Below are 20,435 nucleotides of genomic sequence, written 5' to 3' on the forward strand. Positions count from 1 at the left end.
GTTGGGAAGGTGACTGAGGACAGGTGAGTTCTGCCTCCTAACTTCTAGAGAGTTAAAATGTGGCACACCCAGGCACAGTGGCTTGTGCCTGCAATCCTAGCTACTCGAGAGGTTGAGGTGGGAGGATCACTCTAACCAAAGAGTTTAAGACCAGCTTGAGCAACATAGCAAGACCTGCCTCTTTAAAAAGAACTGAAAAAAAACCCAGTGTGGCACTGCTAGAAAGGTGGCAGGACTTCAAAAGCACATGAGATCATCTGCACCACTGTGAAACGCGAGTCACCGTGCTGCTTGTGCTATGATAGCACAAATATCACAATTTACTTTCAAGATAAAAAGTCAAGAAAATGGGTCCCAGGAAGGTCCGACCCTCAGCAGCCTCCTTGGAGCACCCTTTGGATTACCTGCGGAGGCGGCCCAGTGACTGGAGGAAGGAAACCCTGTACCAACCTCTCCAAGAAACAAGGGACTCCTGCCTAAGACCTGAAGCTGCTGTTTCCTCAGAGACAACACAAGTGCAATAAGGATGGGGGTCGTCCCCGCCTGCCGACACCATCGCCACCTGCACACTGGCATCCACCAGAACCCACCACCACCTGATCACCCAGCCTGGGCAAAGCTGGCCTCAGCCACTGCTGTGCCCTTTCTAAAACATTTAGTAGTGCTATAGTGAAATGAAGACATACGTCCAAATGCAGAACTAAATACAGAGACAGCTCACACACATAAAATATGTAGAGAGCAGCAAACTCCATCAAATGTAAAGTTTCTCTATTATTGGAATGTTTTCGAAATAAGAAATATTGTACCATCAAAAACGATTGTACAAAACAAAGAATATCAGAGGCAGGTGTGGTGGTGCACGCCTGTAATTCCAGTTACTCAAGAGGCTGAGGTAGGAGAATCACTTGAACAGGGGAGGCGGAGGTTGCGGTGAGCCGAGATTGCACCACTGCACTCCAGCCTGGGCAACAAGAGTGAAACTCCATCTAAAAATAAAAAATAAAAATAAATAAATAAATAAATAAATAAATAAATCAAACAAAATTAAAAAGCAAGAAAGTGAACTAGAAATTAGTAGCAAGAGGAATTTTGGATTTTGAAAACTACACAAACACATGGAAATTAAACAATATGCCCCTGAATGACCAGTGGGTCAACGAAGAAATTAAGTAGGGAACTAAAAATTTTCTTGAAACAAATGAAAATGGAAATATGACATACCAGGCTGGGCATGGTAGCTCATGCCTGTAATCCCAGCACTTCGGGAGGCCGAGGCAGGCAGATCACGAGGTCAGGAGATGGAGACCATCCTGGCTAACACGGTGAAACCCCGTCTCTATTAAAAATACAAAAAATTAGCCGGGCATGGTGGCGGATGCCTGTAGTCCCAGCTACTCGGGAGGCTGAGGCAGGAGAATGGCGTGAACCCGGGAGGCGGAGCTTGCAGGAGCTGAGACCGCACCACTGCACTCAAGTCTGGGTGACAGAGCAAGACTCTGTCTCAAAAAAAAAAAGAAAAAAAGACATACCGCCGGGCGCGGTGGCTCAAGCCTGTAATCCCAGCACTTTGGGAGGCCGAGACGGGCGGATCACAAGGTCGGGAGATTGGGACCATCCTGGCTAACACGGTGAAACCCCGTCTCTACTAAAAATACAAAAAATTAGCCGGGAGAGGTGGCGGGCGCCTGTAGTCCCAGCTACTCGGGAGGCTGAGGCAGGAGAATGGCGTGAACCCGGGAGGTGGAGCTTGCAGTGAGCTGAGATCCGGCCACTGCACTCCAGCTTGGGTGACAGAGCGAGACTCCGTCTCAAAAAAAAAAAAAAAAAAAAAAAAGACATACCAAAACCTGCGGGATGCAGAGAAAGCAGTGCTAAGGGAAGTTTATAGCAACGGGAGCGTACGTCCGAAAAAAGCAGAAAAGGCTGGGTGTGGTGTCTTACACCTATAATCCCAACACCTTGGGAGGCCAAGGCAGGACGATTGCTTGAGCCCAGTCATTCAAGACCAGCCTGGGCAACACAGCAAGACCCCGTCTCTACAAAAAATTTACTAGCCAGGTGTGGTGCTGCATGCCTATAGTTCCTGCTACTCAGGAGGCTGAAGTGAGAGGATCTCTTGAGCCTGGGAGGTCGAGGCTGCAGAGGGCCAGGACCATGCCACTGCACTCTAACCCAGACAACAGAGCGAGACCCTGTCTGGGAAAAAAAGACTTTAAAAACTTCAAATAAACAACCCAACAATGTCTCTTACAGAACTAGAAATGCAAGAGCAAACCAAACCCAAAATTTGTAGAAGAAAAGAAATAATAAAGATCAGAGCAGAAATAAATGAAACCAAAACTAAAAAACAATACAGGCCAAGGCGCAGTGGCTGACACCTGTAATCCCCGCACTTTGGGATGCCAAAGTGGGCGGATCACTTGAGCTCAGGAGTTCGAGATCAGCCTGGCCAACATGGTGAAACCCTATCTCTACAAAAAAAATATGAAAATTAGCCAGGCACAGTGACACACACTTGTAGTCTCAGCTACTTGGGATGCTGAGGTGGGAGGATTGCTTGAGCCCAGGAAGTAGAGGTTGCAGTGAGCTGAAATCATGCCACTGCACTTCAGCCTGGGTCATAAAGTGAGACTATCTCAAAAAAAAAAAAAAAAAAGACAATAATAATAAGAATAATAATTGTTTTTTGTTTTGTTTTGTTTTGTTTTTGTTTTTTTTTTTGAGACAGAGTCTCGCTCTGTCGCCCGGGCTGGAGTGCAGTGGCCAGATCTCAGCTCACTGCAAGCTCCGCCTCCCGGGTTCACGCCATTCTCCTGCCTCAGCCTCCCGAGTAGCTGGGACTACAGGCGCCCATCACTGCGCCCGGCTAATTTTTTGTATTTTTTAGTAGAGACGGGGTTTCACCGTGTTAACCAGGATGGTCTCGATCTCCTGACCTCGTGATCCGCCCGTCTCGGCCTCCCAAAGTGCTGGGATTACAGGCTTGAGCCACCGCGCCCGGCCAAGAATAATAATTGTTAAAAGACATAAGATGTCAAACAGGTATATGAAAAGGTGCTTTAACATAATTGATCATCAGAGAAATGTAAACCAAAACTACAATGAGGTACCATCTTACCCTAGTTAAAATGGCTTTTATCCAAAAGACAGGTAATAACAGCCAGGCGCAGTGGCTCACGCCTGTAATCCCAACACTTTGGGAGGCTGCGGCCCGCGGAACACCTGAGATCAGGAGTTGAAGACCAGCCTGGCCAACATGGTGAAATCCTGTCTCTACTAAAAATACCAAAAAAATTATCCAGGCATGGTGGTGCACGCCTGTAGTCCCATCTACTTGGGAGACTGAGGCAGGAGAATTGCTTGAACCCGGAAGGCAGAGGATGCAGTGAACTGATATGGCACCACTACACTCCAGCCTGGGGGACAGAGTGAGACTCCGTTTCAAAAAAAAAAAAAAAGGTACCTAGGAAGAAGAACTAAATCTGTTCTTTGACAAATACATCAACCAATGTCACCGCTGATAAACAAATATTAGCCACTGAGGAAGGGGCGGGAAGGGGCGGGAGGCAGCGCGTCCCCGGGGTGCAAATGCCCTGGAACGCCAAGTGGTGGCTTCAGAACTGGATTAAAATTTGTTTCCGCGAAAGCCTGTAGTCATGTCCGGCGCCGACTGGCGTTTTCCGCCATAAACTGAGAACGCGTCAGGGATGGCTCCGTCGGCAGCGCGCGAGCGCCCCGGGGCCGCGCCTGGAGGGTTAACAGCGATTCGCGGGTGAAATGTGAACCCGCAGCCCCCGGGCAAAGCTGGAGACTGCGAGGCCCGGGGAGCGCGAATTTCTCTGCATTTCCGGCTGTGGCCGCAGGAGGAGGCTGGAATCCAAAACGGGCAAAAAAGTGCGACACCGGGGCCGAGGTGTCGGGTCGCCTCGAGGTGTCGGATCACCTGAGGTCAGCAGTTCGAGACCAGCCTGGCTAACACGGAGCAACCCTGTCTTTACCAAAAATACAAAGATTAGCCGCGCGAGGTGGCGAGCGCCTGTAGTCCCAGCTACTCCAGAGGCTGAGGCAGGAGAGTCGCTTGAACCCGGGAAGCAGAGGTTGCAGTGAGCTGAGATCACACCACTGCACTCCAGCCTGGGTGACAGAGCGAGACTCTGCCTCAAAAAAAAAAAAAAAAAAAAAAAAAAAAGAAAAGAAAAAAAGACACCAGCAAAGGTTTTTTTTCTATTAATAACTAGGTCCCCCCAACCCCCAAAAAGGAGGATGGTTAAAAGCAGAAAAATAAAGCAAAAAGTAAAGCCTTTTGGCCGGGTGCAGTGGCTCACACCTGTAATCCCAGCACTTTGGGAGGCCGAGGCAGGCAGATCACCTGAGGTCAGGAGTTCAAGACCAGCCTGGCCAACATGGTGAAACCCCTTCTCTACTAAAAGAAAAAAAAAAAATTAGCTGGGTGTGGTGCCAGACACCTGTAATCCCAGCTACTCAGAAGGCTGAGGCAGGAGAATCGCTTGAACGCAGGAGGTGGAGGTTTCAGTGAGCCAAGATCATGCCACAGCACTCCAGCCTGACCGACAGAGCGAGACTCTGTCTTAAAAAATGAAATAAATTAAGGGCTTTTATATTTCAAAATCTGAAGACAATCACTGTAGTTCAGATAAAATAAAATTTTCATATTATTTTATTATTTTAACATGTTTCATATTATTTTAACGTGTGACATTAGACAATTTCAGAAAGTTGTTTTAGGTGTTGCGCTTCTGTCTTCTTAGGTGTCCTCATCCCTTTTCACCTCAGGAACTCAGCGTCTTCCTCAGCAGCACTTATGAAATCAGCCTAATGCAGTTTCTCAATAACATGAATTGCAGTAGACCACCGCAACCTTCCGGAAGCTCTCTCAGCTCAGTTCCCATTCTCCCACAGTCTCTTGGTTCTCCTTCTACCTCACCGGTTGCTATTCCTCTGCTTCGCACCCGAAAATGTGCCCGGGGCCTACTGTGGGCCTAGCCAGGCTTGCTTACGTGGTGCAGTTTCCCATGAATGATGCCCAGTCATTACCATGTAACCTGTGGCAAGCCAGCAATATGGCCCTGGTGACAGAAAAAAAAAAAAAATGCACTAGGACTTGGATGTGGATCTAAGCCATGTTCCTTACCAACAGCATGTTTTGCAACCATGTGTTAAAGAAACATCTGACTCACGACAAAATTTTAAAGGGTTTATTTGAGTAAAAAACAATTTATGAATTGGGGAACACCTGACTGAAAGAGGTTTAGTATTCCAGAGACAAGATATCAAATGCAAGTTTTTACTGGGAAAATGTAGAAGTACAATAAAGAAATGATTTGATTGGTTACGGTTATGGAGTTGCTTTCTTTGGCTTATCGTGTTGGAAAGTCAGTATCCGTGATATAATGATAGTTGTTTACTTATGATTGGGTGGGGTTAAAATTTATCTCTGTCTAATGGAAGCATTTATCAGAAACAACTCAGCCAGCCATGGTAGCTTATGCCTATATTCCCAGCACTTTGGTGGGAGGCGGAGGTGGGCAGATCACCTGAGGTCAGGAGTTCAAGAACAGCCTGGTCAACACAGTGAAACCTTGTCTTTACAAAAATACAAAAATTAGCTGGGCGTGATGGCAAGTGCCTGTAATCCCAGCTACTTGGGAAGCTGAGGTGGGAGAATTGCTTGAAACAGGGAGGCAGAGGTTGCAGTGAGTCAAGATTGCGCCATTGCACTCCAGCCTGGGCAACAGGGAAAACTATGTCAAAAAAGAAAAAAAATAAATGACTCATGCCTGTAATCCCAGCACTTTGGGTGTGCGGCTGAGGCAGGGCAGATGACTAGTGTTTGAGACCAGTCTGGGCAACATAGCAAGACTTTGTCTCTACTGAAAAAAAAAACAAACAAAAAAATGGCTCAAGTTAAGTTTCACTTATGTTTTCAATTTAAGCAAGGTTGAAGTCACGAGGCCTAACTTGTTTTGTCTGCTTAGGGATTCTTCAGGCCTGGTCTCCATTTTAATTTACTTGAACAGGCTGGGTGCAGTGGCTCACACCTGTAATCCCAGCACTTTGGGAGGCCAAGGCGGGTGGATCACCTGAGGTCACCAGGCCTGTTGGAGACCAGCCTGGCCAACAATGGAAACCCGTCTCCACTAAAAATACAAAAAAAATTAGCCGGGCGTGGTGGTACTCACTGGTAATCCCACCTACTCAGGAGGCTGAGGCAGGAGAATCGCTGAGCCCAGGAGGCGGAGCTTGTAGTGAGCCAAGATCACGCCACTGCACTCCAGCCTGGGCAACAGAGCGAGACTCCATCTCAAAAAAACAAAACAACAACAACAACAAAAAAAACATGTATATATACAAAAATTAGCTCAGCGTGGTGGCACGCACCTGTAGTCCCAGCTACTCAGGAGGCTGAGGCAGGAGAATCGCTTGAACCTGGGAGGCAGAGGTTGCAGTGAGCCGAGATTGCACCATTGTACTCCAGCCTGGGTGACAGAGTGAGACTCCATCTCAAAATAAATAAATAAATAAATAAAACTGTCATCTCAGTTTATTTTTCTTGTTGACAAATTGTGTGATGGAGATAATATGAGTTTATTTGATTAACAAAGCTAGGTAGAAAGTCCATTTTTACTAACTCACCAATATTCTTATTTATTAAAGATTAATCAAGCTGCATGCACGTGAAAAGCATTTGGGTTCGTTCCTCTTTTTTCTGAGAAAATACTTCATATAGACACTTGTTTTTCTTTTTCTTTTCTTTTCTTTTTTTTTTGAGACAGAGTCTCGCTTTGTCCCCCAGACTGGGGTGCAGTGGTTCGATCTTGGCTCACTGCAACGTCCACCTCCCAGGTTCAAGAGATTCTCCTGCCTCAGCCTCCCGAGTAGCTGGGATTACAGGTGCCCGCCACCACACCCAGCTAATTTTTGTATTTTTAGTAAAGACAGGGTTTCTCCCTGTTAGCCAGGCTGGTCTTGAACTCCTAGTAATCCACCCGCCTTGGTCTCCCAAAGTGCTGGGATTACAGGCGTGAGCCCACCATAAACACTTTTTTTCTCAGGCCACTGACAAAAATGTCAGAGATAAGTATTTGTCTGTCTAAGAAAATGAGGAGGCATACTGAAGAAATGACTTGATTGGTTCCAGTTATTCAACTTCCTTATTTGGTCTGTCTAGTTGGGAAGTTCCTAGTTACACAATCAAGAATTAACTGGCTGCTTAGGACTGGCTGGGGTTGAGTTTTACTTCTGCTTAACATAACCATTTATCAGAAATGACTCCAGTTAAGTTTCACTTATGTTTTCCATTAAGGCAAGGTTGAGGTCAGTTACAATGCCTAACTGGTTTTGTCTGCTCAGGGATTCTGCAGGCCTGGTCTCTATTTTAATATTTAACCCATGTAAGGTAATTATGCTGGGGTTTCACAGGAATCTATTAGAGTTGGGAAAATTAAGTCTTCCTGGAATCTGACAGGACCTCACCGCAGATGTCAAATATGAGTCCACCAGCTTAAGGTCCCTGCTGAGGACGGCAGAAACTTGAGAAGCTGCACCCATCAAACATCCCACAAGCTAACTCATGAAAGTTGGCGGAGACACGCCTGAGCGCTGAGCATCGGAGGCTGTGGCTTGTTTATGATCCATGTATCAGAGTGCTGGTTTCTGCCACTCTCCAGCCCCCGGAGTGCTGCAGGGCCCTGGAGCTCTTTACCCACGTGCACACTCTCAGTCGGCAGCAAAGTTTTTGTGCAAAGAGCTGGATTGTGGCTATTTTTGCCTTTGCAGGTCATACAGTCTCTTGCAACTACTCAAGTCAGCCATTGTAACACAAAACTAACTTTAAAAAATAGTAAACAAAAGGATGTAGCTGCGTTCCAATAAAACTTTATTTTTTATTTTTATTTTATCTATTTATTTATCTATCTATCTATCTATCTATTTATTTATTTATTTGAGACGGAGTCTCGCTCTGTCGCCCAGGCTGGAGTGCAGTGGCATGATCTCGGCTCACAGCAAGCTCCGCCTCCCAGGTTTATGCCATTCTCCTGCCTCAGCCTCCCGAGTAGCTGGGACTACAGGTGCCCACCACCGCGCCCGGCTAATTTTTTGTACTTATTTTTAGTAGAGACGGGGTTTCACCGTGTTAGCCAGCATGGTCTCGATCTCCTGACCTTGTGATCCGCCCGCCTCAGCCTCCCAAAATGTTGGGATTACAGGCGTGAGCCACCGTGCCCGGCCCCAATAAAATTGTATTTACAGAAACAGGTGGTGGCTGGACTTGGTGACCCCTGCACTAAGCGGCCCCATCCATTCCCACGGCTTGCGCACGCCTGGCAGGTCGGCATCTCCGGCCTGGACCTCTCCGCTGCGTCTGCCATGAACGTCTTCCCTGGGTGGAAGACGACATCTCAAGCCTGCAGTGCTCACATCAGGACTCTTGATTTTCCACTGCGCTGAATGTGGTCCATCGTGTTCAGCTTCCATTCTCACCTCCTTTTGTTTATTTTCCGGTATTTTAGAACCTAAAATACAAATGAGGCAATACTGTGTTTTACAGATTCCGTTGCAGCCAGAGTTCTGGGCGAGGCTGTTGGAGTCAGTGCAGTTGTGTAAGATGTGAAACGCAGGAAGGACTCCTCGGAGGCCTCCGCCCTGCGCTGAGGCTGCTGGCAGGCAGGGCTGTGGAGACTCAGCCGTTGCTGAGGGAGGCCTGGGCAGCAGGGGCGCGGCCTCAGGATCCCCGGCAGGTTCCTGATCTCAGAATCACAGCTACCCAGGTCTCCTCTTAAGCTCAGTAGTCCCAAAGGCCACCTGTCAGCTATTATACCACCAACGCATCCAGTGATTCTATAATATTCCCTATCATAAATCCATTTCTACCTTAAACCCAAGTGGTTCTTGCCTGATACACTCACCCCACCTCTCTCATCTTCGCCTCGGAAAATCTCTATCCTGAGTTAGTTCCAATCAGAAGGGAACAACCACACCAGGAATGTGAACAGGAAAAACATTAACAGAGAATCATTGCCTAGTAAGATGACGTTAACAGCAAGGTCACGAAAAGAGGATGCAAAGGGATTCAGAAGCAGCAAATGCAGAAAGATGCTGCGGGCCGGGCGCGGTGGCTCACGCCTGTAATCCCAGCACTTTGGGAGGCCGAGACGGGCGGATCACGAGGTCAGGAGATCGAGACCATCCTGGCTAACACGGTGAAACCCTGTCTCTACTAAAAATACAAAAAACTAGCCGGGCAAGGTGGCGGGCGCCTGTAGTCCCAGCTACTTGGAAGGCTGAGGCAGGAGAATGGCGTGAACCCGGGAGGCAGAGCTTGCAGTGAGCTGAGATCCGGCCACTGCACTCCAGCCTGGGCGACAGAGAGAGACTCCGTCTCAAAAAAAAAAAAAAAAAAAAAAAGATGCTGCGATGGCCAGGCTTCAGGAGCAAGGAAGGGCCAGGAATGCAAAGAGCTGCCCCCGCCCAAGGCCCAGCCAAGCTGGTGCATCAAATTAACCATCGCATACAGTTAATATCTAAGAACCTTTTATTCTTTTCCTGTTTTAGAATTTTTTTGACAATTGAACACATTTTTGCATATGAACTTTAAATTTGTGTTTTCCTATTTTTAACATTGGAAATCTAACTGGAATTAAATATTTATATTCATTTGAGGAGTTGTTTGTTGTTTGTGACGGAGTCTCATTCTGTTCCCCAGGCTGGAGTGCAGTGGTGCAATCTTGGCTCACTGCAACCTCCACCTCCTGGGTTCAAGCAATTCTCCTGCCTCAGCCTCCCGAGTAGCTGGGATTACAGGTGCCTGCCACTACGCTCGGTTAATTTTGTATTTTTAGTAGAGATGGGTTTTCATCATGTTGGCCAGGCTGGTCTCCAACTCCTGACCACAAGTGATCTACCTGCCTCGGCCTCCCAAAGTGCTGCGATTACAGGCGTGAGCCACCACACCCAGTCTTGTCTTCCCATCTTGTTCAGAGGATTACTGGTAGGGTAATGAAAATCGAAAAGCTTTAGTCATCTGAACAGGTAACCTTAACTTGTTCTGTTTTATCAAAAATATAATTTAAATCCAACTGTCCTTTTACACACCCATGAATTTATATTATTATGTTTTACTGTTTTTGTTTTTGCTTTTGTTTTTGTTTTGAGACAGAGTTTTGCTCTTGTTGCCCAGGCTGAAGTGCAATGGTGCAATCTCGGCTCACTGCAACCCCCGCCTCCCGGATTCAAGCAATTCTCCTGCTTCAGCCTCCTGAGTAGCTGGGATTACAGGCGTGCACCACCACACCTGGCTAATTTTTGTATTTTTAGCAGAGACAGGGTTTCTCCATGTTGGTCAGGTTGGTCTCGAACCCCTGAACTCAGGTGATCCGCCTACCTTGGCCTCCCAAAGTGCTGGGATTACAGGTGTGAGCCACTGCGCCTGGCCTACTGTTTTATAACTAAAATTCTCAAGTGAAAAGCCACAAGATCTTTGTTTTGTCTATGTTTTTATGTCTTTATATCTATATGTGATTTTAATTTACAAAGAGCTCTATTTAATTGGCACAAAGAAAAAAAGCACTTAAATTAAGTAATTTAAGAGCATACAGTTGCCGGGCGCGGTGGCTCACACCTGTAATCCCAGCACTTTGGGAGGCCAAGGCGGGCGGATCACAAGGTCAGGAGATCGAGACCATGGTGAAACCCCATCTCTACTAAAAATAGAAAAAAATTAGCCGGGCGCAGTGGCGGGCGCCTGTAGTCCCAGCTACTCGGGAGGCTGAGGCAGGAGAATGGCGTGAACCCAGGAGGCGGAGCTTGCAGTGAGCCGAGATTGCGCCACTGCACTCCAGCCTGGGCGACAGAGCAAGACTCCGTCTCAAAAAAAAAAAAAAAAAAAGAGCATACAGTTTATACTATTTTTATACTACATTTAAGAAATATAGGGACAACTACAGTGGCTCACGTCTGTAATCCCTGAACTTTGGGAAGCCAATGCAGGAGAATTGTTTGAAGTCAGTTTGATACCAGCCTGGGCAACAAAGTAAGATCTCATCTCTACAACAACAATAAAAATAGCTGAGTGTCACTATTAAAATATAGATAGGTAGATAGATAGAATAAAATAAAATAAAATAAAAATAAAATCATTCTGCAAACTGAGTTCATCGTATTACTTTACTCTGTATGATTCTTTGAAAACTCTGCACCTGGCCGGGCGTGGTGGCTCATTCCTGTAATCCCAGCACTTTGGGAGGCCGAGGCTGGTGGATCACGGGGTCAGGAGATCGAGACCATCCTGGCTAACACAGTGAAACCTCGTCTCTACTAAAAATACACACAAAAAAAAATTAGCTGGGCATGGTGGCGGGCACCTGTAGTCCCAGCTACTCGGGAGGCTGATGCAGGAGAATGGAGTGAACCCAGGAGGTGGAGCTTGCAGTGAGCCGAGATCGTGCCACTGCACCCCAGCCTGGGCGACAGAGTGAGACTCTATCTAAAAAAAAAAAAAACAAAAAAAAAACAAAAAAACCCTGCACGTGTCGAACCTCCGCAAAAGTACAACTGCTAACCAATAATGTGGGTGCAGCACTTTGATATGACAGCGAACACCTATGAGACTGATACAATGAAAGGCTGACTTAACCCAACAGCTACTCCTTCCAAATTTCCTTCCAGCTGCTCAAATGTGGCTCAAATGGTTTTGACACTGACTTAAAATTGCTGGCCATTCTCCCAACATGGCACCAAATCAACCTGGACAAGAAGGGACAATCAAAACCTACACAGGATGATTGATCAGTGATGTCTTCAGAAAAAAAATTTTTTTTTTGCTACTGAGTCTCTCTTGGTCACCCAGGCTGGAGTGCAATGGCACAATCTTGGCTCACTGCAACCTCCGCTTCTCAGGTTCAAGTGATTCCCCTGCCTCAGTTTCCCAAGTAGCTGCATTACAGATGGTTGCCACCACGCCCAGTTAATTTATGTATTTTTAGTAGAGACGGGGTTTCACCATGTTGGCCAGGCTGGTCTCCAACTCCTGACCTCAGGTGATCCGCCCACCTCAGCCTCCCAAAGTGCCGGGATTACAGGCGGGAGCCACCGCACCTGGCCTCAGAGAAAGATCTTCATCAAAAGGAGGAAATATAAAAATTGCAATAACCCCTTCCTTCTTTAACTAGGTGTCTGAGGAGTTTTGTCTGCGGCTCGTCCTGCTACAGTTTGTAACTTCAGATTATTTCTGACAAGTTTTGATCCACGGTTTTTTAAAAAAGATTTGTCAATTTCAGGCCGGTCGCGGTGGCTCACGCCTGTAATCCCAGCACTTTGGGAGGCCGAGATGGGCAGATCACGAGGTCAGGAGATCGAGACCATCCTGGCTAACACAGTGAAACCCCATCTCTACTAAAAAATACAAAAAAACTAGCCGGGCGTGGTGGCGGGCACCTGTAGTCCCAGCTACTCGGGAGGCTGAGGCAGGAGAATGGCGTGAACCCGGGAGGCGGAGCTTGCAGTGAGCCGAGATCCCGCCACTGCACTCCAGCCTGGGAGACAGAGTGAGACTCCATCTCAAAAAAAAAAAAAGGTTTGTCAATTTCAAAATATGTGTTTGGTCCTGCTTCCTGTTCTTTCTTTCTTTTTTTTTTTTGAAACAAGGTCTCACTCTGTCACCCAGGCCAGAGTCTAGTGGTGGGATCGCAGATCACTGCAGGATCCAACTCCCAGACTCAACAGATCCTCCCACCTCAGCCACCGACCCCATAGCTGGGACTACAGGTGTATATCATCTCACTTAGCTAATTTTTAAAGTTTTTTTTGTTGAAATGGGTCTCACTGAGGCCTCACTGGGCCTCAGCCCAGGCTGAGTCTTCTTCCTCCACTTCCTTTTTTTTTCTGAGACAGTGTCTCACTCTGTCACCCAGGCTGGAGTGCAGTGGTGCCATAGTGGCTCACTGCAAGCTCCACCTCCCTGGTTAACGCCATTCTCCTGCCTCAGCCTCCCGAGTGGCTGGGACTACAGGCGCCCGCCACTACGCCCGGCTAATTTTTTGTATTTTTAGTAGAGACGAGGTGTCACCTTGTTAGCCAGGATGATCTCGATCTCCTGACCTCGTGATCCGCCCGCCTCGGCCTCCCAAAGTGCTGGGATTACAGGCGTAAGCCACCGCGCCCGGCCCTCTTCCTTTTTTTTTTTTTTTTACGTTTTGTTTGCCTAGAATTGTATTTGATTGTAATCAAATCATGTGTCATATCTGTTTTTCAATTTGTATGATTATTTTGTGGCCCAATACATGATTGTTTTTTGCGAATATTTCATGGGCTTAAATAGACAAGAAATTCTCTCTCTACACATAATTAAATGGAGTGTGTGCTTTGCATTATTCAATTCCTTTATTCCCATCCTTGCTTTTGTCTGCAGATTTGCCTAGTTCTAGAATGGGTGTACTGAAGCTTGGGTAAGGGTGAGGCCAGCGTTCTAGGGGGCTCAGCCTACTGTCCCACCCGTGCCACAGAATCCACGGAGAGGCCCAGCGGCCGCACTGGGTGGGGGCGAGGGGGGAGGCGGAGCCAGGTTGGGGTGGGTAGGCAGTCAGTGCGGTTGCCAGGAAGCGGGAAAGGGCCACAATGGGGTCTGGGAGGTGGGCGGGGCGGAGCGGGGGTGTCCAGCCACGTCGCTTTGTTTCCCATAACAGGAGCCACCACTACAGGTCAGTGCACCTCGGGGCCTCCCCTCGGGGCACCGGGTCCCCCACACCAGGCCCTCCCCGGGGCACCCTTTCCCAACACTACGAAAATCTCCTGCCCCCACCCCGCCCCCAGGTGATTCCCTCCACCAAGTCTGGGTCTAAACTTGGCCCCCGCGAGCTCACGTCCCTACCTAACCCGCCTGGAGTCCGGGTGATGGTCCTGGACCCGCTGCCGGCCCCACGCCACACACAGCGGGGCAGGAAGCTCGCGTTTGTTTTGCTGGCGCCAGGGATACGGACCAGGCCCCGCCCCACCGCGCGCTAATCCCAGGGTAGTGGGAAAGTGCGCTCCCCAAGAATTTGGGGTGGAGGGGCCGCGGCCACCGCCTTCTGTCCGCAGGTGCTGCGAGCCGTAAGCGCCCCCCACCCGCGCTATGGGCTCGGACGCCTGGGTGGGCGTTTGGCGGCCACACCGGCCCCGCGGCCCCATCGCAGCGCACTACGGAGGCCCTGGGCCCAAATACAAGCTGCCGCCCAACACCGGTAGCAGGGGCGGGCCCCGGGATTGAGGGGTGGGACGGTGCCGGGGGGAGGGAAGGGGAAGAGACCAGGGAGGTCTGCGCTCCGGGCTGAACCGAGCCTGCTAGAGGGGAGAGGGGGTCTGTGCCGGGGGAGGGTCCGTGTTCCAGACGGGGGTGGGGGCTGGGCCCGGCCAGGCGCTGACTCGGATGCTCCCAGGCTACGTCCTGCATGACCCGTCGCGGCCCCGCGCCCCCGCCTTCACCTTCGGCGCGCGCCTCCCCACGCAGCAGACGACGTGCGGCCCCGGGCCCGGCCACCTGGTGCCCGCCCGCATGACCGTGCGCGGCCCCGACGGCGCCCCCGCCTACTCCATCTACGGCCGCCCGCGCCGCTCAGCGCCCTTCCTCACTCCCGGACCTGGTCAGGACCCCCGGGACCCTGGCCACCCAACGCCGAACTGCCTCCAGGGAGGCCCACCTGGGAACCCCCCACCTGAATCCCGAGTCCCACTCAGATACCCTAACACCGCATAGTCGGAACCTTCATATCCGGGTCTCAAATCCCAAACCCCGAACCCCACGGGGCTTTGACAAATCGTGGCTCAGATTACCCCCTAGTCCCAGGACCCCATCTCGGGTACCCACCAGGCCCCCCCCCCAGTTCCAGACCCCCACACCCTTGATCCGCCCCGCAGGCAGGTACTTCCCGGAGCGAGCGGGGAACGCGACGTACCCCAGTGCGCCTCGGCACACCATTGCTCCCCGAAACTGGGGTGTCCAGGCGGAGCAGCAGAGCCCAGGTGAGGCCAGAAAGGCCCATCCCAGCACTGTGGGCCTTCCCACTCCAAACCGGGGACCGCCCTCCGGGAGCTGGGACCACCCTGCGCCTGTCCACGGAGACCCACTACCCCCGAGCCCTGCCTCCTCCCCAGGTCCCGGGGCCTATACTGTGCCCTCGCTCTTGGGTCCACGCGTCATCGGCAAAGTCTCCGCCCCAACTTACTCCATCTACGGCCGCAGAGCGGCGGGCAGTTTCTTCGAGGACCTCAGCAAGGTGGGGGAGGGGCCGGGGCGGACGCAGGGGTCCCTGGTCCGCGGCAGCGGAGGCGGCAGCCAGCACCCTCTGCCCTCCCGCAGACCCCAGGCCCATGCGCCTACCACGTCGTGAGCCCGGGGGTCTACAAGTCCCGGGCCCCCCAGTTCACCATGCTGGCGCGGACTTCGCTCCCCCAAGACAACACTCAGAAGCCAGGGCCCGCGGCCTACAACGTGGATCAGGTGGCCTGGAGTCCAGGGTCAAGGGTCAGAGTCAGGGGAGTGGGGAGGGCCTGAGGTCGGAGTGATGGGATCAGGGTCCCCGGGGATCCAGGGGTCCCGGCGCGGAGAGGACGCCGGCCCCGCGAGGTCAGTGGTGTCTCCGGGCCCGCAGCACCAGAAGCCCCGCGGCTGGAGCTTCGGGATCCGACACTCGGACTACCTGGCCCCGCTGGTGACCCACGCGGACACCTGACCTGGCAGGCGGGAGCGGCCCCACACTTGTTTGCTTAAAGTCTGCGAGTCCGCATCGTGTCCGCCTCTCTCTCTCTCTGCGCGTCCTGGGGCAAGGCCAGGGGCGGAGCCGGGGCTGGGGCCGTGTCCCAACTCCGAACGCAGCGGGGCGGGGCCGGGACTCCAGCGCTGCGCCGCGTCCGAACGTCGAGACCCCACCGAGGGCGGGAGGGGGACTCTCGGGAGCCGCAGACGCCCGAGGCCCACGCCGCGCGGGACCGGCCAGTGGTCACTCCCGCCGACGGCCCCGGGCCCCGACGGCCCGGAAGTCCCGCGTGTCCGGGGCATCGGCAGGGGGGCGGCGCGCGAGGCTCCCCCGGGGCGGTGACTGCTGAGCCCCGCCCGCCAGGCGGCCCCACCCGCCTGCTGTCCTGGGGCGTCGCCGCCCCGCCGCCCGCAGTGGACCGCTGTGCGCGAACCCTACGGTCGCGACCCGAGGCCGAGGCCGGGTACCTGGGCTGGGATCCGGAGCAGGCGGGCGAGGGCAGCCGCCCTGAGCAGGTACGGGCGGGAAGCGGGAGCCAGATACGGACAAGGGCGACACAGACACAGGACCGAGGGGCGGACACCGGAGAGACACGGGAAAGGGGTCGGGACAAGAGCACGTGGCTCAGACACCGACGCCAGGAGGCCGCAGACCCCGGACGTGTCAGGCATCCCCGCGGGCCCCGAGCGATGGCGGCCTCGATGACGGTGGGAACCGGAGCCCCACCTGCGCCTGGTGACCTCTCCGGGGAAGGGAGCCAGGGACTTCTCGACCCCTCGCCAGAGCCCAAGCAGCTCCCGGAGCTGATCCGCATAAAGCGAGACGGAGGCCGCTTGAGCGAAGCGGACATCAGGGGCTTCGTGGCCGCTGTGGTGAACGGGAGTGCGCAGGGCGCACAGATCGGTGCGTGGGGAGGGTTGGGCGTTCCTGACCCCGACCGGGAGGTCAGCCCAAGAGACTATGGGTCCCTGGGGGTGCGACAGTGCCCTACTACCAGCACCGGCCCCAGGGTGCCCCACTGCTGTGGGCTGCCACCCTCACGGGTACCCCCACATACCAGGGGCCATGCTGATGGCGATCCGACTTCAGGGCATGGATCTGGAGGAGACCTCGGTGCTGACCCAGGCCCTGGCCCAGTCGGGGCAGCAGCTGGAGTGGCCAGAGGCCTGGCACCAGCAGCTTGTGGACAAGCATTCCACAGGGGGTGTAGGCGACAAGGTCAGCCTGGTCCTCGCACCTGCCCTGGCGGCGTGTGGCTGCAAGGTTAGAAACCACCTCCTTCCCAGATGGGAGCCTGTGACCCCACATGCAGCAACCAGGCCATCCACAGGCAGCTCCCAACCTCAGGCTTGGCCCAAAGCCCCCAAGACAGTACCCAGGTTTCTCCCCAGCACAGAGCTTGGGGCCCCTCCGGCTCCAGACCAGGCCCCCTGGAGCAGGAAAAAGATCCACTGATGGAATTCAGACCCCTTTCCCCTTGTTTCCCCTGGGGACGGGTACCAACCTTCTCCCCTACTGACACTTCTCAACCGAGAAAACTTCCTTTCCATTCCCTCACCAGCTGGGCGCCCCTATAGCTGCTTAAATACTTTCTAAATCCAGCTGAGGTCCTAGCCAGGGAAGGTGAAGGGATACATGGAGGTGGGGGGAGGAGTACTGTGCAGGGCACTCAGCATCCCTGACCACCAGGTGCCAATGATCAGCGGACGTGGTCTGGGGCACACAGGAGGTACCTTGGATAAGCTGGAGTCTATTCCTGGATTCAATGTCACCCAGAGCCCAGAGCAGGTACGGGGGTGGGGCATGGATCAGTCATTGATCCAGGTTGATGATGGAGACCCTGGCCAGAATCACTAAAGGATCACTGGTGGATCATTAGGGTCATTAATAAGGACACTGGTCAAGGTTACTCATGGGCCTGAGCCAAAATCATCAGTGGAACTTTGATCAGGATCATAAAACAGGGAGTTGATCAAAATTATAGATGGCTGGTGGGGCACGATGGCTCACACCTGTAGTCCCAGCAGTTGGGGAGGCTGAGGAGGGCAGATCCCTTGAACCCAGGCATTCAAAACCAGCCTGGATAACATGGCGAAACCCTGTCTCTACAAAATAAAAAAATTAGCCGCGTGTAGTGGTGCGCACCCGTGGTTCCAGCAACTCAGGAGGCTGAGGCAGGAGGATCACTTGAGTCTGGGAGGTCTAGGCTGCAGTGAGCCGTGATGATGCCACTGCACTCCAGCCTGGGCAACAGAGTGAGACCCTGTCCCAGCACTCTGGGAGGCAGAGAGAGGATCGCTTGGGCCCAGTTGGAGACCAGCCTGGGTAATATAGTGAAAACTTCATCTTTAAAAAAAAAAAGAAAAAGAAAAAAGAAAATAAAGCCCAATGTGGTGGTATGCACCTGCAGTCCCAGCTACTGGGAAGCTGAGGTGGGAGGATCACTCAAGCCCAGGAGGCAAAGGTCTCAATGAGCAGAAATTGTGCCAACTGCACTCCAGCCTGGGCAACAGAGCAACACTCTGTCTTAGGAAAAAAAAAAAAAGGCTCTGGGCCATTTGCCAGAAGTCACTGAGGATAGGGGATGTTTGACCAGATGCAAGCGCTGCTGGAGCAGGCGGGCTGCTGTATCGTGGGTCAGAGTGAGCAGCTGGTCCCTGCAGACGGAATCCTATATGCAGCCAGAGATGTGACAGCCACCGTGGACAGCCTGCCACTCATCACAGGTGACCTGACTCCATGGCCTGCTTCTGCATGTTACAGGCCCCTGACCTCCAAACTCAAGTCAGGGTTCTCTCGTTAGGAGTTATGTGTCACCTGACAGTGTGCCCCCCTACCCCCATCACAAGATGCCTGACCACCACGTGAGGTGGCCTGATACACAACCCACCAGGTGCTGCCACCCCCATAAGGGACTTGACCCTCAATGCTCAGGGCCCCTGACCCCAAAGTCGGCATCCCCCAAGTCTCCCAAGAAGCTCTAGGTTCTCCATTGTCTCCAACCTCCTCTGCCTCCAAAGCCTCCATCCTCAGTAAGAAGCTCGTGGAGGGCCTGTCTGCTCTGGTGATCGACGTTAAGTTCGGAGGGGCCGCCGTCTTCCCCAATCAGGAGCAGGCCCGGGAGCTGGCAAGGACGCTGGTGAGCGGTGTGGCCTCTTCCTGGGGAAGCGTCTTCATGCGGGCCCAGCCTACCCTTCACCCTTCTCGTCCCCACTGCCTCCCTCCACTCAGCAGTCCTGCCTAACCCCAGTCCCACCCTCTTCTGCCCGAAGTCCCTCCCTCCCTCACGGACCCCCAACCTGCTGTGACTTTAGAGGTCAAGGCTGGCCCAGCCTGGGCCTGGGGAGGCCCTCTGTGGCGTCCCTCTCCTAGGCCAAGTACAAGTTCCTCCTGGCCCCGTGGCGAGGTGTGGCACTTCACTCGTTTCTGTTCCCCACCCCAACCCTTCCCTGACTTCATCCTGGCGGGCTGGCAACCCAGGGTGCAGCAGGGGCTGGAGTTCGACAAAGAATGGGCTGCAGGACGCCCCGCCACGTGGGGTCCGCGCTGAGCCTCGTCTCGGTAGGTTGATGTGGGAGCCAGCCTAGGGCTTCGGGTCGCGGCAGCGCTGACCGCCATGGACAAGCCCCTGGGCCGCTGCGTGGGCAACGCCCTGGAGGTGGAGGAGGCGCTGCTCTGCATGGACGGCGCAGGCCCGCCAGACTTAAGGGACCTGGTCACCACGCTCGGTGAGGGGGACGGGGCGCAGGGGAGCGGCGGACGGGGGGTGCTTCCCGCCGGGGCCGCCCTGGCCGGGCCGCGCCTAAGCCCCGTCCCCGCCCGCAGGGGGCGCCCTGCTCTGGCTCAGCGGACACGCGGGGACTCAGGCCCAGGGCGCTGCCCGGGTGGCTGCGGCGCTGGACGACGGCTCGGCCCTTGGCCGCTTCGAGCGGATGCTGGCGGCGCAGGGCGTGGATCCCGGTCTGGCCCGAGCCCTGTGCTCCGGGAGCCCCGCAGAGCGCCGGCAGCTGCTGCCTCGCGCCCAGGAGCAGGAGGAGCTGCTGGCGCCCGCGGATGGTGAGCGTCGGGGAAGTCCTGGTCATCCCGCCTCCGCCATCCCCTTCCCTTCCTGAGCCCCCGCCCCTTCCCGAGTCCGCGCGTCCCAGCCCCTCTCCCCGCAGGCACCGTGGAGCTGGTCCGGGCGCTGCCGCTGGCGCTGGTGCTGCACGAGCTCGGGGCTGGGCGCAGCCGCGCTGGGGAGCCGCTCCGCCTGGGGGTGGGCGCCGAACTGCTGGTCGACGTGGGTCAGAGGCTGCGCCGTGGTGAGCGCCGCCCCCGCCCCGCTGCCCCCGCGCCCCCGCCCCGCCCCGGCCGCGCGGCCTCTGACAGCCCCTGGCTCCGCAGGGACACCCTGGCTCCGCGTGCACCGGGACGGCCCCGCGCTCAGCGGCCCGCAGCGCCGCGCCCTGCAGGAGGCACTCGTACTCTCGGACCGCGCGCCCTTCGCGCCCCCCTCGCCCTTCGCCGAGCTCGTTCTGCCGCCGCAGCAATAAAGCTCCTTTGCCGCGAAACTTTGTGGGTGCTTGGCTCGCCGGGGCGGGAGCGAAGGGATCGGGGCCGCGGGGGCGGGGCCGTCTCGGCGAACACGTGACCTGCGGTGGGCTCCGCCTTCCGCGCAAGCGCCGAGAGCGCGTCAGCGGCCGT

General features: G+C 53.8%; 2 protein-coding genes and 2 long non-coding RNA genes across 7 annotated transcripts; 2 read left to right on the plus strand and 2 right to left on the minus strand.

Moving 5' to 3' along the window:
- Positions 1-756: 756 nt before the first annotated feature.
- On the minus strand, positions 757-1,341 carry LOC141407814 (uncharacterized). The gene is made up of 2 exons (XR_012418516.1): positions 1,225-1,341; positions 757-989 (listed from the first exon to the last, which is right to left on the minus strand). It is a non-coding gene; the product is annotated as an uncharacterized lncRNA (long non-coding RNA).
- Positions 1,342-7,953: 6,612 nt separating this feature from the next.
- LOC141407815 (uncharacterized) lies at positions 7,954-15,457 on the minus strand. The gene is made up of 2 exons (XR_012418525.1): positions 15,222-15,457; positions 7,954-8,537 (listed from the first exon to the last, which is right to left on the minus strand). It is a non-coding gene; the product is annotated as an uncharacterized lncRNA (long non-coding RNA).
- CIMAP1B (ciliary microtubule associated protein 1B) lies at positions 13,690-15,780 on the plus strand. 3 transcript variants are annotated; one of them, XM_045363335.3, is made up of 7 exons: positions 13,690-13,718; positions 14,098-14,240; positions 14,436-14,639; positions 14,914-15,018; positions 15,151-15,272; positions 15,356-15,496; positions 15,648-15,780. In XM_045363335.3, the coding sequence occupies exons 2-7, from the start codon at positions 14,132-14,134 to the stop codon at positions 15,726-15,728; spliced, it is 762 nt and encodes a 253-aa protein (XP_045219270.2). In that variant the 5' UTR covers positions 13,690-13,718; positions 14,098-14,131; the 3' UTR covers positions 15,729-15,780. The 3 variants fall into 3 exon arrangements, with proteins under 3 accessions (XP_045219270.2, XP_065377985.1, XP_045219271.1); XM_045363336.3 differs by lacking the exon at positions 13,690-13,718 and having other exon boundaries at positions 14,003-14,240; positions 14,507-14,639; XM_065521913.2 differs by lacking the exon at positions 14,436-14,639 and having other exon boundaries at positions 13,690-14,240.
- Positions 15,781-16,162: 382 nt separating this feature from the next.
- On the plus strand, positions 16,163-20,302 carry TYMP (thymidine phosphorylase). 2 transcript variants are annotated; one of them, XM_005566873.4, is made up of 9 exons: positions 16,163-16,655; positions 16,813-17,015; positions 17,442-17,540; positions 18,349-18,478; positions 18,773-18,891; positions 19,318-19,480; positions 19,578-19,808; positions 19,913-20,053; positions 20,136-20,302. In XM_005566873.4, exons 1-9 carry the CDS (start codon positions 16,442-16,444, stop codon positions 20,282-20,284), a joined length of 1,449 nt encoding a protein of 482 aa, XP_005566930.3. In that variant the 5' UTR covers positions 16,163-16,441; the 3' UTR covers positions 20,285-20,302. The 2 variants fall into 2 exon arrangements, with proteins under 2 accessions (XP_005566930.3, XP_045219263.2); XM_045363328.2 differs by lacking the exon at positions 17,442-17,540.
- Positions 20,303-20,435: the final 133 nt, after the last annotated feature.

The sequence above is a fragment of the Macaca fascicularis genome, chromosome 10 (genome assembly GCF_037993035.2).
Source record: "Macaca fascicularis isolate 582-1 chromosome 10, T2T-MFA8v1.1".
In the NCBI taxonomy this organism is placed as follows: Eukaryota; Metazoa; Chordata; class Mammalia; order Primates; family Cercopithecidae; genus Macaca; species Macaca fascicularis.